General features: G+C 49.7%; 1 protein-coding gene across 4 annotated transcripts in view; it reads left to right on the plus strand.

Moving 5' to 3' along the window:
* Positions 1 to 15,142, plus strand: part of SFSWAP (splicing factor SWAP) — a 96,354-nt gene that overhangs the window by 58,813 nt on the left and 22,399 nt on the right. For all 4 annotated transcript variants that reach the window (XM_009004911.5, XM_017976509.4, XM_035258221.3 and 1 more), the window contains one exon: positions 11,879 to 12,144. In XM_009004911.5, the coding sequence (XP_009003159.2) occupies positions 11,879 to 12,144 (266 nt within the window). The remainder of the gene's footprint in view (positions 1 to 11,878; positions 12,145 to 15,142) is intronic.

Below are 15,142 nucleotides of genomic sequence, written 5' to 3' on the forward strand. Positions count from 1 at the left end.
TCCTTCCTCTGGTGTGAACAGGGATAGGGTCTTACATGGGGGTTATTACGTGGCTGCCTTACAAGTCTCCTGCACCAAAGGCCTCAGACTAGAGGCCTTCAGGAGACACTGGCTCTGGTGCCAAGGGGATTGCTCATGTTGGTGCCCGAGACCAGAGGCCTTGAGGAAGCACCGGTTCCTTCAGCAGGGCAGCGATTGGTCACATTCAGGAAGCACCGGTCCCTTCAGCAGGGCAGCGATTGGTCACATTCAGGAAGCACTGGTTCCTTCAGCAGTGCAGCGATTGGTCACATTCAGGAAGCTCCGGTCCCTTCAGCAGTGCAGCGATTGGTCACATTCAGGAAGCACTGGTTCCTTCAGCAGTGCAGCGATTGGTCACATTCAGGAAGCTCCGGTCCCTTCAGCAGTGCAGCGATTGGTCACATTCAGGAAGCACCGGTTCCTTCAGCAGGGCAGCGATTGGTCACATTCAGGAAGCACCGGTCCCTTCAGCAGTGCAGCGATTGGTCACATTCAGGAAGCACCGGTCCCTTCAGCAGTGCAGCGATTGGTCACATTCAGGAAGCACCGGTCCCTTCAGCAGTGCGATTGGTCACATTCAGGAAGCACCGGTCCCTTCAGCAGTGCGATTGGTCACATTCAGGAAGCACCGGTCCCTTCAGCAGTGCGATTGGTCACATTCAGGAAGCACTGGTTCCTTCAGCAGTGCAGCAGTTGGTCACAGCACTGGTTCCTTCAGCAGTGCGATTGGTCACATTCAGGAAGCACTGGTCCCTTCAGCAGTGCAATTGGTCACATTCAGGAAGCACTGGTTCCTTCAGCAGTGCAGCAGTTGGTCACAGCACTGGTTCCTTCAGCAGTGTGATTGGTCACATTCAGGAAGCACTGGTCCCTTCAGCAGTGCGATTGGTCACATTCAGGAAGCACTGGTCCCTTCAGCAGTGCGATTGGTCAGATTCAGGAAGTACCGGTCCCTTCAGCAATGCGATTGGTCACATTCAGGAAGCACTTATCCCTTCAGCAGTGCAGCGATTGGTCACATTCAGGAAGCACTGGTCCCTTCAGCAGTGCAGCGATTGGTCACATTCAGGAAGCACCAGTCCCTTCAGCAGTGCAGCGATTGGTCACATTCAGGAAGCACTTATCCCTTCAGCAGTGCAGCAGTTGGTCACATTCAGGAAGCACTGGTCCCTTCAGCAGTGCAGCAGTTGGTCACATTCAGGAAGCACCAGTCCCTTCAGCAGTGCAGCGATTGGTCACATTCAGGAAGCACCGGTCCCTTCAGCAGTGCGATTGGTCACATTCAGGAAGCACTGGTCCCTTCAGCAGTGCAGCAGTTGGTCACATTCAGGAAGCACTGGTCCCTTCAGCAGTGCGATTGGTCACATTCAGGAAGCACTTATCCCTTCAGCAGTGCAGCGATTGGTCACATTCAGGAAGCACTGGTCCCTTCAGCAGTGCAGCGATTGGTCACATTCAGTGAAAACTCTGCTGTTTTCAGTCACATCATTTTTGAATCTTGTTTTATTGTAGATTCTTTATAGCAATTTCGTCTCTGAATTTTATTTTGTATTTAAACTATACTTCAAGAATATCTAGAGATTCTTTGGGGAGTTCAGGAGCATTTTGGAGACATACCTTTTAAAGTAAGAAAAATTACTATAGTAGTACACATCCTTTTAGGATTAAAGGAGGCTTATCTTTGTGTCAATTAACTATGGCAAAGCTGAGCATTGCGGTGGCTAGTCCTGTCTGCAGTTGAATTAAAAGCTGACTTAATATTTGAACTGTAATATTAGAATAGGTTTAGATCTGCAATTAGACAGTAGCTTAAAAAGTTACGGTTTTTAGCCAGGTGTGGTGGCGCATGCCTGTAATCCCAACCACTTGGGAGGCTGCTGCAGGAGAATTGCTTGAACCCAGGAGGCGAAGGTTGTGGTGAGCCTAGATTGCACCAATGCACTGCAGCCTGAACAACAGAGTGAGACTCCGTCTCAAAAAAAAAAAAAAAAAACAACTGTGGTTTTATGTTATTTTAAGAGCGGCTTAAAAATCATTTTATAAACTTTCAACCTAATCTCTCTCTTAAAAATAAATGAATGAACACAGGAACGGAAAACCAAACACCGCTTGTTCTCGCTTATAAGTGAGAGCTAAACACTGAGTGCACATGGTCACAGAGAAGGGAACGACAGTCACCAGGGCCTAACGGAGGGTGGAGGGCGGGACGAGGAGGAGAAAGTTGGAAAGAATAAAAAAAGTAGGAACTCCAGGAATTTTGCTTTTTGAAAAGTTTTAAACCTTCAAAAAATTTGAAAGAATGGTAAGATGGCCCCGGCACCCCAGGCGAACGTGCACATGTGCGTGTGCTCACTCATCTGTGCTCTCCACGCTGACCCGCGCCTGCGCGCCTTCCTGAAAGTCGTTTGCAGACATGGTGACCGCTCTGCCATGGGTACCACCGCTGCGTTTCCCACACAGGGCCTTCTCCTGGGAAGCACGGTGCCACACACAGACCACCCACAGACGTATGTCACCTTCCCTGCAGGCCGCAGCCTCATTGCTCAAAGTGGCCCTAAATGTCCTTTGTAGCTGTTTGTTTCTCATAATACAGAATGAGCTTTTCACTTTAATTATATTGATGTTTCTAAGAGTCCAGGGCCATTATTCAAAACTGATTCTCTGCGTGAAGTCACTTGGCTTATTTTTCTGTGGAAAACAACATTCTGAGCTCAGACTTTTCAAATGATGCTGAAGGCTGAATCAGCTTTCTTCTGTTGGGAGTCAGTCTGAAATCCTCTCCCATCTGGCAGGAGGCCTCAGAAGTAATAGCTGATGAGCAAGGAGGGGAGAATTAGATAAGAGGACAGAGAGGGTGAGCTTATATGAGACCCTGTCAAGTCCCCGAGTGCCACAGGTGGTCTCCTGCCCCTGATTCCTGAGTGTTCGGGCCACTCGCTGTAGCCTCAGCTCCACAGGTCAGTGGCACCCAGTCCTCTGAGCCATTCAATGCGCCAGTCCCAGAAGGTGGGAATGCCTAGCAGCCCTCCGGACACCATCTCACAGCCTTTCCATAGCTCTTCAGAGTCGGGGCCACCTCCTGGCTCCTCACTTCAGCCAGTGATGGCAAAAGCAGAAAGAATCTGTGGTCTTTCCTCGGCTGTGTGTGTGTGTGTGCGTGTGCACGCATGTGTGTGTAATGGAGTCTTGCTCTGTTGCCCAGGCTGGAATGCAGTGGTGCGATCTTGGCTCACTGCAACCTCTGCCTCCCAGATTCAAGCAATTCTTTTGCCTCAACCTCCTGAGTAGCTGGGACCACAGGTGCACGCCACCACACCCAGCTAATTTTTGTATTTTTAGTAGAGACGGGGTTTCACCACGTTGGCCAGGATAGTCTCAATCTCCTAACCTGATCCACGAGCCTCAGCCTCCCAAAGTGCTGGGATTACAGGCGTGAGCCACTGCGCATGGCTGTTCCTCAGCTTTAATAGGATTTTTTGGCTGGGCACCATGGCTCATGCCTGTAATCCCAGCACTTTGGGAGGCCAAGGTAGGTGGATTGCTTGAGGTCAGGAGTCCAAGACCAGCCTGGCCAACATGGTGAAACGTCATCTCTACTAAAAATGCAAAAAATTAGCAGGGCGTGGTGGCATATGCCTGTAATCCCAGCTACTTGGGAGGCTGAGGCAGGAGAATCTCTTGAACCCAGAGTGAGCCATGATCACATCACTGGACTCCAGCCTGGGCAACAGAGTGAGACTCCATCTGAAAAAAAAAGGATATTCTGCAGCAATAAGGGGATGAAATACACAGCAACAAAAATGATCATGAGGACTCTTGTAGCCACACAAAAATGCTTCTAATGTGGCACACAAGAGAAGCGCAGTGTAAAATGCCTCCACTTCTGTGGCTACAGCCATGAAAACATGCACGTGGCAAGGAGGCGAGGGAGCTGAAGAAAGGACAGGACCTGTTGCAGGGGCCACGTTTCGATACTATTCGTGCAGTGGATAAAGGGATTAATTGAAAGACATGCAGGAATACTTTAACCAGTGATGCTACGTGGCTGTCTGTCTAGTCTAATGAAATGTCCAGTGAAACTCAGTCCCAGCTGTGATTTATCACTGACCCAGTTTTTCCCAGTCTGCTGTGGTTCCAGCTCACGGCAACCAGAATTATCTCTTTATAAACGCAGGATAGGCTTAGCTTAGGCCTTTTCCTATTTATTCTTATGCGTACCTTCTCTCACCTCTCCTGTGTGCAAGCACTGGTTTTCGGATCTATAAAACAGAAATGAGTAATCACTGGGATGCTCTCCCTGGATATAAGTCTGTGTGTGTATATGTGCAGGTTAAGCTACCAAGGCATTGCAGCAAAATGTAATGTAGCAGATGGTGATAAATGTCTTTAATTACTTCCGAAACAAAAATACTTGTAATTATGTTGGCAATTGTCATAAATAAGGTTCAAACCTGAAAATATTTTTAGCCTAAAACAGCTTCTGGGGACAGGTTACCCTTGACTTTGCTAAGTAAGTATTCTAGCATATACTTTACTCACTGATATTGACACACTTGGCCCAAATATGTAGTTGTAAAATTCTCGGAGTCCAGGGGGACTTGAAATAAGATCACATTTGGCCACCTCACACCCTGGGTGAGGAAGCCTGTGTGGCCAACAGCACACCAGCCCCAGGAGGTTCATGGCGGCCCCCCCACCCCCAGGTCCATTGGGGCCACAGCCAGCTCAGGCTGGCTCTGTGGGGAGAAACCACAAGCAGGGTGGCATGAGGACAGTCCCCTGTACAAGGCCTGGCGTCACAATGGCAGGAATTTTACTGTCATCTTCAAGTTGGCTGGAAACAGCCACGGTGCAGCTGGTGGCCTGAAGGGCACTGGCTTTTCTGTCTTTATGTTGCATTTTATAAAAGTGATATATACGTATGATATGTATGATTTTTAAAGTTCAAATGCTAGAGAAAGATATAAAACAAAGAGAAAAGGTCCTCTCCTTCTTGTGTATTTTTTTTAATTCCTGTGGAAATGGCAATTTTTAAAATTCCTCTGAATTCTCTCCCTTATGTGTATTTTGGGTTTTTAACGTGAAGGCTACTGTTACACCTTTTTTAACTCTACGACTTATGCTGGCATCAAATATATTTGCACCGTGCAACCCATTACCAGAATGTGTATCTTTCACCACCAAAACTCTACAGCCATTAAAGAGTACCTCCTGCCCTCCCCACCCGCCAGCCCTGGCACCACCTGCTTTCAGTCTCTGTGACCTGGACTGGGACCACGTGTGAGTGGGATTCTGCAGGGTCTGTGCTTCTGTGCTGGATGCCTTCACCTAGCGCAATGTCCTCTGGTAGTCGCGTCAGCCCCCTTCCATTTTCGGCTGAACGAGATCAGTCATGCGCATCCACCCCATTTGTCTCCTGTGTATCCCTGAGGGGGAGAAATGTGATTCCTGTGTGTAGAGCTGTAAAACCTCACAATGATGGGATCATGCCCTACGTCTTTTTCTGACATCTTGCTTTTTTCAGTTATAGTAGAGATCCTTCTGTTATCAGTGCTTACAGCGGTGTTTGGTGTGTTGCAGGCACTCAGTAGATATTTATTGGCTGAATGGCTGTAAGTATTTTACCTGTAAATCCCGCCATGTGTGCCCCTCCTCTCCTGTGGGAAGTGTGAGCCACGTCTTGGGTCTATCTTTGTGAACAGTGCTGCTTTCACCTGATCTGTGTCCTGTGTCTTGTGGACTCCAGTGAGTACACCCATGGGGGAAGTTCTCACCATGGAGTTGCTTTTTTAATTTGAGATACTGCCAAATTGACCTCTGAAAGGATCGTAGCAGTCTTACTTGCCCGCACGGGGTAGGAGAACTGTTTCTGCGTGCCCCGTCGGCCTTGGTTACCGTCAGCCTTTCAGTGGGAAAACGGCTCTAACTTTCGTCTTCAGTGGTAAGTGATACTGACTCACTTGGCTAATGTTTCTCAGCGTTGCCTGCTGCCTTTCGAGCTGGCTTTCCCTTAGCCAGGCCCATGTTTCTTCTGGTGATCTTTGTCTACATGGCTTCATGTTAGCTGTTTGTCATCAGTGTCACAAACGTTTTTCCCTGGAACGCTCTTGACCTGCCGCACCTGGAATTTATTTCAGTTTGAGGAGCATGTGACACCTTCAGGAAGTCATACGTCTTCCCCCGTGACTCACAGAGCCTTCTTTATGATGTGCTCAGTTCCCATTTGTACTCAGCCTTTCTGCGCACATGTCTGTTCAGTCCCGTGGATCGTTAAGAGAGGCGATTTTACATACTCAGATACAGTTGGAAGTGGTGTTAGCATGGAGAGATATTGGCAGTGCTCTAAATTTGTCAAGTGGTTTATAAAACGTATAAAAGCATATGCAAAAATAGTGCATATAAACCTGCATATGAGGCCTGAGAGTTCCCTTGACCCCTCCTCAGGACTCGCAAAGAGGGTGGCTCATTACTCGGACACCACTCAATCCCTTATGGGAGGGAGCACAGGAGCGGCCAGGTGCGGGAACCAGAGCAAAGGGATGCTGGAGCTGGCCGGTCGTTCCTCTCTGGTGGGAGCAGGCTCTGCACAGGCCACAAAGCAGCATCCAAGCATATTACAGTGCTCTCTAGCTCTGCCGTCCAGGAAGGGGTGTCTGCGACCCCCAGAGCCCCAGAAGGCATGTTCCAGTCAGTGCTGAATGTCAGCTCAGTGGAGGGTCAGGGTGAGTCTTTACATCCCGCCCTCTTGGTACCTGAGTGCTTGTCCGGCGTCCAGGAAGAGTCAGGTCACACGAATTAAAGGTGGTGAATGTGGAGGACTTTATTGAGCAGTGGAAGTGGCTCTCAGCAGGAAGAGGAGCTGGAAAGGGGGTAACAGCGGGAAGGTAATTTCTGTGCGTGTGTCCCCTGAGTCTGGGGTCTGGCGTTCTCACAGAACAGAGGGCGGGGCTGGCAACAGTCGGCGTGAAAACGAATAGTTCTCGCTTTGGGCTGTGGGTCCAGGCTGCAGGGTGAGCCCTCGTAGGTGTTGCCCTGCCTCCTGTCCGTATCACATAAATACTCTCTCCATTCCTCGTGAGTGTCTTCACTGAACCCCTCCCAGTCATTTACATAGTAGCGACAGACTACGGGATGATTTCTCAGATTCTCCCGAGTTTTTCTTTTTCTTTTTGAGAGAGCCTCACTCTGTGACCCAGGCTGGAGCGCAGTGGCACTGTCACAGCTCACAACAGCCTCGACCTCCCAAGCTCAAGAGTCCTCCTATCTCAGCCTCCAAGGTAGCTGGGACTTACATATACTTGCCACCACACCCAGCTAAATATTTTTGTATTTTTGGTAGAGATGAGGTTTTGCTGTATTGCCCAGACTGTTCTTGAACTCCTGGCCTCAAGCAGTTATCCCGCCTTGGCCTCCCAAGATGCTGGGGTGACAGGCGCAAGCCACTACACCCAGCCCACAGATTTTTTCAAGTTACTGATCCTGCCAAGTTTACAATTCCAACAAAAGCATGAAAAGGAAATAGGAACAGAACGCAGCCAGTGTTTACTGAATTTCTGTGGTGTGTTAGGTGCTGAGGCACTTTGGGGTACGGATTAGAGCTTGCTTGATAACCAGTGACCATTTCGGCTGTTGGTGTTCCCACGTGGGTCTTTCCATCAGGACAGCCCAGACAGGAGGAGAGGGGTGGCTCTGGGACCTGGGGCTTAGGCAGGACCTTGAGGAGCTTACAGAATAGTGAGGACCCATGAGGGCCAAAGACCCACAAGTGGTAAAGGACAGGTGGCCCCATTCGGGAAGACGTGTTCTCAGGCAGGACGGGAGTGACAGTGGAAGGCCAGTTGTGGAGAGCCTGGGACACCAGAATAAGTGAGCACAAGAGACCCACAGGATGAAAGCAGCATTCCCACTGAAAAGGCGTGGCTGCTGGTGCTGGGGGGCTGGAGCAGAGGGGAGGCAGGGGTTGGGGGCGCACCTGGGCAGAAATAGGAAGCGGTGGGGCTGGGCGAAGGCGTGGAGGGCGCCACCGTGGTGTTCCTCATCCATTTGTGGGATTGGCCCGTTTCATCGTTAATGTAGTGCCCTGCACACGTAAGATTTCTTTATTTTCAAATATAATCAGATGTAAAGTTGGTCTGCTTTTGAGGAATTCGTTTTGCCACAGCAGGAAATAGCAGTTGCTGGTTCATGTGCCGATTTGTTGCCACACACTTGACTGTGATAAAGGAGGACCGGTCAGCGTCGTCTCAGCATTAGGGAAGGGGATCAGCGTCGTCTCAGCGTTAGGGAAGGGGATCAGCGTCGTCTCAGCGTTAGGGAAGGGGATCAGCGTCGTCTCAGCGTTAGGGAAGGGGCGGGCGGTAAGCTTGTAATACTCTCATAATCGACATGTTTTAGAAGCTCTGCTTTTTCCCAGGCTCTGCCTTAACCAGCGTGTTTGCCCCCATACTCAGACATGACTTCAGTTTTGATCATTTTTGCTGGAATATTAAAATTGCATCTCAAAGGCAGCTGTGGTTTCTGGGAAGCTGTGTTTGGCGTCAGTCCGTGTGCACTTTCAGCAATTGAAGCTGAAAAAAGCAGTAATGTCAACATAATGAACCACCTTAATTCAGCCTGGCAGAGGCCACAGCACTTCCAGTTTTCACCTTTATGGTGAAGGATGGTCGCGCGGTGGCTCAAGCCTGTAATCCCAGCACTTTGGGAGGCCGAGGCGGGTGGATCACGAGGTCAAGAGATTGAGACCATCCTGGTCAGCATCTACTAAAAATACAAAAAATTAGCTGGGCATGGTGGCGCGTGCCTATAGTCCCAGCTACTCGGGAGGCTGAGGCAGGAGAATTGCCTGAACCCAGGAGGCGGAGGTTGCCTGAGCCGAGATCGCGCCATTGCACTCCAGCCTGGGTAACAAGCGCGAAACTCCATCTCAAAAAAAAAAAAAAAAAAAAAGAAATAGACCTGGACTTGATTACAAGTGACATTTGGAGGTGTCGATTCACATTGTTCCCTCGCTTCAAAATGGAGCCCTGAACTTTAACCACAGTGGTAAGATAAGCGTTATTAATGACAGGCATTAGTTAGGATAAAGGCAAAAAAAGATGGTAAAGTTCAGAGGCACAAATCATTAAGTTGGCAATAAAAATACGAATAGAAACTCAGCTGCTGAGCTGACCCCGCGCACTCCTCTTTCCCTCGACTGCCTCAGACGGCATCTCGCGCCCGTTTGGTTTTGTCTTTCATGGACATTTGCCAGGGACCAGCTTTTCCGTCTCCCTCTTTTAATGCAGCGTGTTATCAATCACACACCAAATTACTGCGGTGATTTTGTGAGCACAGAAAGAGCAAACGAGGGGAATTCTTCACCAGAAAATGACAGCAGTGAGGTGCTTCTCTTCTTCTCACCGCAGAAAAGGCTCCTTACTCTGGGTGGAGTGTGTGTCTCGGCCCTCCCTCTCCTGATCTTTCTCTTTGCTTTCCTGGGGAAATCCCGGGCCTTCTTTCAGAAAGGACCTGCAGCAGCTCCGACCTCACTGAACATGCAAGGTGACTGTGCTGAGGTTCCCAGTGACGTCTTTCCTCCCCGGGGCTGGCTTGCTTTCTGCGCAGCGTGTCCTGACTTCGAGTCTGTGGATGTTGAGATTTTTTAGTGCGTCTGCCGATTTCTCTGCTGCCTGCCCAGAGCTCGCCTCAGAGGGTGTGCTTAGCTCACAGACCTGCGTTCTTTGCTCTTTGCAGAATGGAAGCCTCTCCCTTTCGGCGTGTGGGAGAGGCCATAGCTAGGATGCTGAATCTCGACAGTTGTAAAGCTTACTACCTTTTATGTACTGTATTTTTAACTTGAAGGATCATTTAGCATTGCTTATGGGCAAGTCTTGACTAATGCCAGAGTGGAATGCGCGTTCTTAGATACAGAGCTTGGTTTCTCATCCGAGGCTCGTGTGTTAGAATTATGTTAGCAGGCTGGGCGTGATGGCTCATCCCTGTAATCCCAGCTACTTGGGAGTCTGAGGCGGGAGAATCACTTGAACCCAGGAGGCAGAGGTTGTGGTGGAGATCACGCCATTGCACCCCAGCCTGGGCAACAAGGGTGAAACTCTGCCTCAAAAACAAAAAAAGGAATTATTTATATATATATATATATATATATATATATATATATATATATATACACACATATGCATGCAATAAAATACTGTAGCTGGGCTCAGTGGTTCACACCAGTAATCTCTGCATTTTGGGAGGCTGAGGTACACAGATCACTTGAGGCCAGGAGTTTGAGAGCAGCCTGGCCAATGTAGCAAAACCCTTTCTCTTCTAAAAGTACAAAAAAATTAGCTGGGCATGGAGGCACACTCCCGTAATCACAGCTACTCAGGAGGCTGAGGCACAAAAATCACTTGAGGCCAAGAGGCTGAGGTTGCAGTGAGCTGAGATCACACCACTGCACTCTACCCAAGTGACAGAGCAAGACCTCAAAACAAAACACATAATATTTTTAAAGTTTACCCTGAAAAATATTGTTACACTTGCAGAATTTTAAATGAGAAAGACATTTTCTATAAGAACTGTCCCACAGTAAAACAGATTTTTTTGCCAAAACGTCCCTGGAGATAATTTAGGCAGAAGCTTAAAGATGAACTTGGCCATCAGATCCCATCAGAGGAGGAATTCGCCCCCCCCTCCTGCCTTGGCATGCCCACAGTAGGGGGGCATGAGAGAGCACTGTGTGAAGGGAAGCAGCGAGGAGGCTGAGCAGAGGACTGAGAAATCACGGTGCCATCATAAAGCACCCAGCTCCAGCGGAATCTCATCTTAAATTGGGGCCTGCCCCAGCAGGGTGCCCCTGAATTGCTTTTTATCTCCGCCAAAGTAGGAAGCACAAGTGTAGAAGAATTGTTTCTGCAGTGTTTCCCTTCTCCAGTGGGCCTTGCCACAGCCGACCTCAGGAGAGGAAAGAAGGAAGGGAAGCCCCTTTGCAGTTTTCCTTTCACAGATGCCGTCCTGTGTGCACTGTTCCTCGGGCTGGGCTGGAGCTCTCTCCCTGGGGAGCAGCTAGGGAAGCTGAGGCGTGCAGATCACTTGAGGCCAGGAGTTTGAGACCAGCGTGGCCGACATAGCAAATTTGTTGCTAGCCTGAATTTCTTCAAGGCACTAAATGATGAATTACAGATTTTTCACAGTGTCTTCAAGATGTGAAATGTCTAGTGGCTATAGTTTAAAATTCACTCAAAGTGAATTGAGGAGTGACCTTTCTAGGGAAAGAGGAGGTGCCGCAGGTAGTGGCTGCAACCTGCGCTTCCGAAGGGTGCTGTCTCCTGATCTGTTTCGTACACACCTGTGGTGAAAATGTGTCAGTGCATTTAAGATTCATGTTCTCTTCTGTATGTATGTGACACTCAGATGGAGAGGTTTTCAAACATCTAAGGGGAACACCCTTTAGTTTAGACCTTCTTTGAAAATTAGAGTAGTACAGAGATTTATTTAACAACCTAATATTGGAGGTTTGAAGAATCTCTCCTCTGATAGTTCAGCCTATTCAAAAGGAATGTATTTGCTTCCAACAGAGCACCTCTAATGTTGCGCTCCTCTTTTTGGCTCTGCAGACCAGAACCTGGGGGCTGGGAAGGGAGTGCTTGCTGCCTGTGGAAAGGCGTGGGGACCAGAGGATCCACTTTCTCCTTTTGCATACTGGGAGGACAAGGAGGTCACTCCGGATGGCCGCAGGAGGAGACAAGTCTTTCTGAGGGGTGGTTGCTGTGTTTGTTGGTGTGAGGGGCCCGAAGTTGAAATTTTATAAAGTAGACAACCTTTTAAATGCCCTGTTTTCCCTGTAATACCCAGATTTTCCTTTGATTCTCAGGAATCCAGCGCTGCACCCTGCCCTCTACTGACTGGAGGCAGACCTCTGCCTACTTTAGAAGTTAAACCACCCGATAGGCCTTCGAGCAAAAGCAGTGATCCACTGAGAGAAGAAGAGAAGGAAAAGAAAAAGAAAAAGCACAAAAAAAGATCTCGAACAAGATCGCGTTCTCCCAAGTACCATTCGTCATCCAAGTCCAGGTCTAGGCCACACTCAAAAGCAAAGCATTCTCTTCCCAGTGCCTATCGGACGGTGCGGCGGTCGAGGTAGGTGTGCAGGGCAGCACCTCTGGTGCCCTTGTGACCTGTGTCCTTCACCGGATACTCAGTCGCGCTAGGTAGAAAGGTGAAAATCCGTGCTGCTTTTATTAAGCAGACCCATGTGTGCACGTGTACGCATCTGTGCGCCCTGCCAGTCCCAGTAAGGTCTTTTTAAGACTTTGTTTTGTTCCTTTTCTTCGGTCAGAGTTTTGTTCTTGTTACCCAGGCTGGAGTGCAGTGGTACGATCTTGGCTCACCACAACCTCCGCCTCGCAGCCTTCTGAGCAGCTAGGATTACAGGCGCCCACCACCACACCCAGCTGATTTTTGTATTTTTAGCAGAGGCGGATTTCACCACGTTGGCCAGGCTGGTCACGAACTCCTGACCTCAGGTGATCTGCATGCCTTGGCCTCTCAGCCTCCCAGAGTGCTGGAATTACAGGCGTGAACCACCGTGCCCGGCCTTTACTTAACTTTTCACAGCCCATCAACTACTACCAGGTTTTTAAAAATTGATTTATTTACATTTTGACAGGTGCTGGAAGCAAGCCGAGCACATTTGCTGATTGTGTGAAAGGTTCACAGGGTGGTGGGCTGGGGAGTCTTTTGTTTTATTTGTATGACTGAAGTTTCCCATGCTAATTTCTCTAAAATGTCTGGGTTTGGATTCTCTGCAGAGTGTGGCACTGGTGAGCATGTGTGCACTGTGTGTGGAGTGGGGCGCCAATGAGGGAGCATGTGTGCAGTGAGTGTGCAGAGTGCGGCACCAGTGAGTGAACGTGTGTGCAGAGTGCAGCAGAGGTGGGTGGGAGTGTGTGTGGAGTACGGCACCAGTGAGCGTGTGTGCAGAGTGTGGCATGCGGCACCGATGAGCGTGTGTGCAGTGTGCAGCACAGGTGGGTGGGAGTGTGTGGAGTGCGGCACCAGTGAGCGTGTGTGGAGTGTGCGTGCGGCACCGATGAGCGTGTGTGCAGAGTGTGGCATGCGGCACCGATGAGCGTGTGTGCAGAGTGAGTGTGGCATGCGGCACCGGTGAGCGTGTGTGCAGAGTGCAGCAGAGGTGGGTGGGAGCGTGTGCAGAGTGCGGCACCAGTGAGCGTGTGCAGAGTGAGTGTGGCATGCGGCACCGATGAGCGTGTGTGCAGAGTGCAGCACAGGTGGGTGGGAGTGTGTGGAGTGCGGCACCAGTGAGCGTGTGTGGAGTGTGCGTGCGGAGTACAGTGCCAATGAGTGTGTGTGCAGTGAGTGTGCAGTGCAGCACCGGTGAGTGAGCATGTGTGGAGCGTGTGCAGAGTGCGGCACCAGTGAGCGTGTGCAGAGTGAGTGTGGCATGCGGCACCGGTGAGCGTGTGTGCAGTGTGTGTGGAGTGTGGCGCCACAGAGCGTGTGTGGAGTGTGCGTGCAGAGTGCGGCACCGGTGACTGAGCGTGTGCAGAGTGTGCAGGGCGGCACCGGTGAGTGAGCATGTGTGTGGAGTGCGTGCGGAGTGCGGCACCAGTCAGTGTGTGGAGTGAGTGTTCAGTGTGGCACCAGTGTGTGTGCACAGTGAGTGTGCAGTGTGGCACCGGTGAGCGTGCGTGCAGTGAGTGTGGAGTGCGGCACCAGTGAGTGAGCGTGTGTGTGGAGTGAGTGTGCAGTGCGGCACTGGTGAGTGAGCATGTGTGTGGAGTGCGGCACCAGTGAGTAAGCGTGTGTGTGGAGTGCGGCACCAGTGTGTGGAGTGAGTGTTCAGTGTGGCACCAGTGTGTGTGCACAGTGAGTGTGCAGAGTGCAGCACCGGTGAGTGAGCGTGTGTGCGGAGTGAGTGTGCAGTGTGGCACCGGTGAGCGTGTGTGCAGTGAGTGTGGAGTGAGTGTGCAGAGTGCAGTGCCAATGAGTGAGCATATGTGCAGAGCGCAGCACCGCTGCAGTGTTTCCTGCCTCCCTCCGAAGTCACTCTTAAACCAAAGGCTTTCTTGATGACTCAGGTTTTCAGAAAGCAGGTTAGCATCTCTGGCAGCAGAAATTAAAAACATGAAAACATTTCAGAGTCACAGAATCCTTCCTGGTGAGAACAGGTGTTTGAAAACAAAGCAGCGTCCGGCCTGAGGAGGTTGCACCTCTCGCCCTGCCTTCAGGGCCCGTGAGGCCTCGGGTTTGTTACTGAACGTTGGCTAGCTCTCTTCTCAGTTTCTCTAGCGCAGCCCTGACTGTGCTCATCTAGTTTTTCTTCTAGAATCCATGTTAGCGCTTATGTTTCCATAGGAAAAATACACAGCCTTGGGTGCTTTATGGGCTTTTTAAGTATAATTTTACACATTTGCCTTTCTGAATATATCCTGAAAACAATATGTTTTGTGTGGCCGGGAAGGAGGGGGTAGTTTCTGCTCTTGTTGTCCAGGCTGGAGTGCAGTGATGTGATTTCGGCTCACTGCAACCTCTGCCTCCCAGGTTCAAGCGATTCTCCTGCCTCAGCGTCAGCTAATTTCGTATTTTTAGTAGAAACGGGGTTTCACCATGTTGGCCAGGCTGGTCTCCAACTCCTGACCTCAGGTGATTCACCCATCTTGGCCTTCCAGAGTGCTGGGATTACAGGCGTGAGCCACCGCGCCAAGCCTGCTTTCCTCATTTCTACCCTGGCCAACACTTAAGGTTTGGCAAGTACTGACACTCTCTTCTCTGCAGTAAAATTGGATTTGACTCCATGATAAATCAGTTTGATCTTTCACTGTGCATTTCTGTGTTGTAAACGTTTCATCACTTCGTACCCTTAAACACACAGACACAAAAACCCTTGCCGTTTTCTAATCCAATGAGCAGTTTTGCTAACATATCTTCAATTTTTAAAGGCTCCCAGGAACCGGTATTATTATATGAAGCTTTTTAAAAATTTCTCATTTGAAGCCAGGCACAATGGCTCACACTGGTAATCCCAGTGCTTTGGGACGCCAAGATGAGAGGATAACCTATGTCTACACAATATTTTTTTTAATTAACCAGGTGTGGCGGTGCACACTTCGAACTC

The sequence above is a fragment of the Callithrix jacchus genome, chromosome 9 (assembly GCF_049354715.1).
Source record: "Callithrix jacchus isolate 240 chromosome 9, calJac240_pri, whole genome shotgun sequence".
In the NCBI taxonomy this organism is placed as follows: Eukaryota; Metazoa; Chordata; class Mammalia; order Primates; family Cebidae; genus Callithrix; species Callithrix jacchus.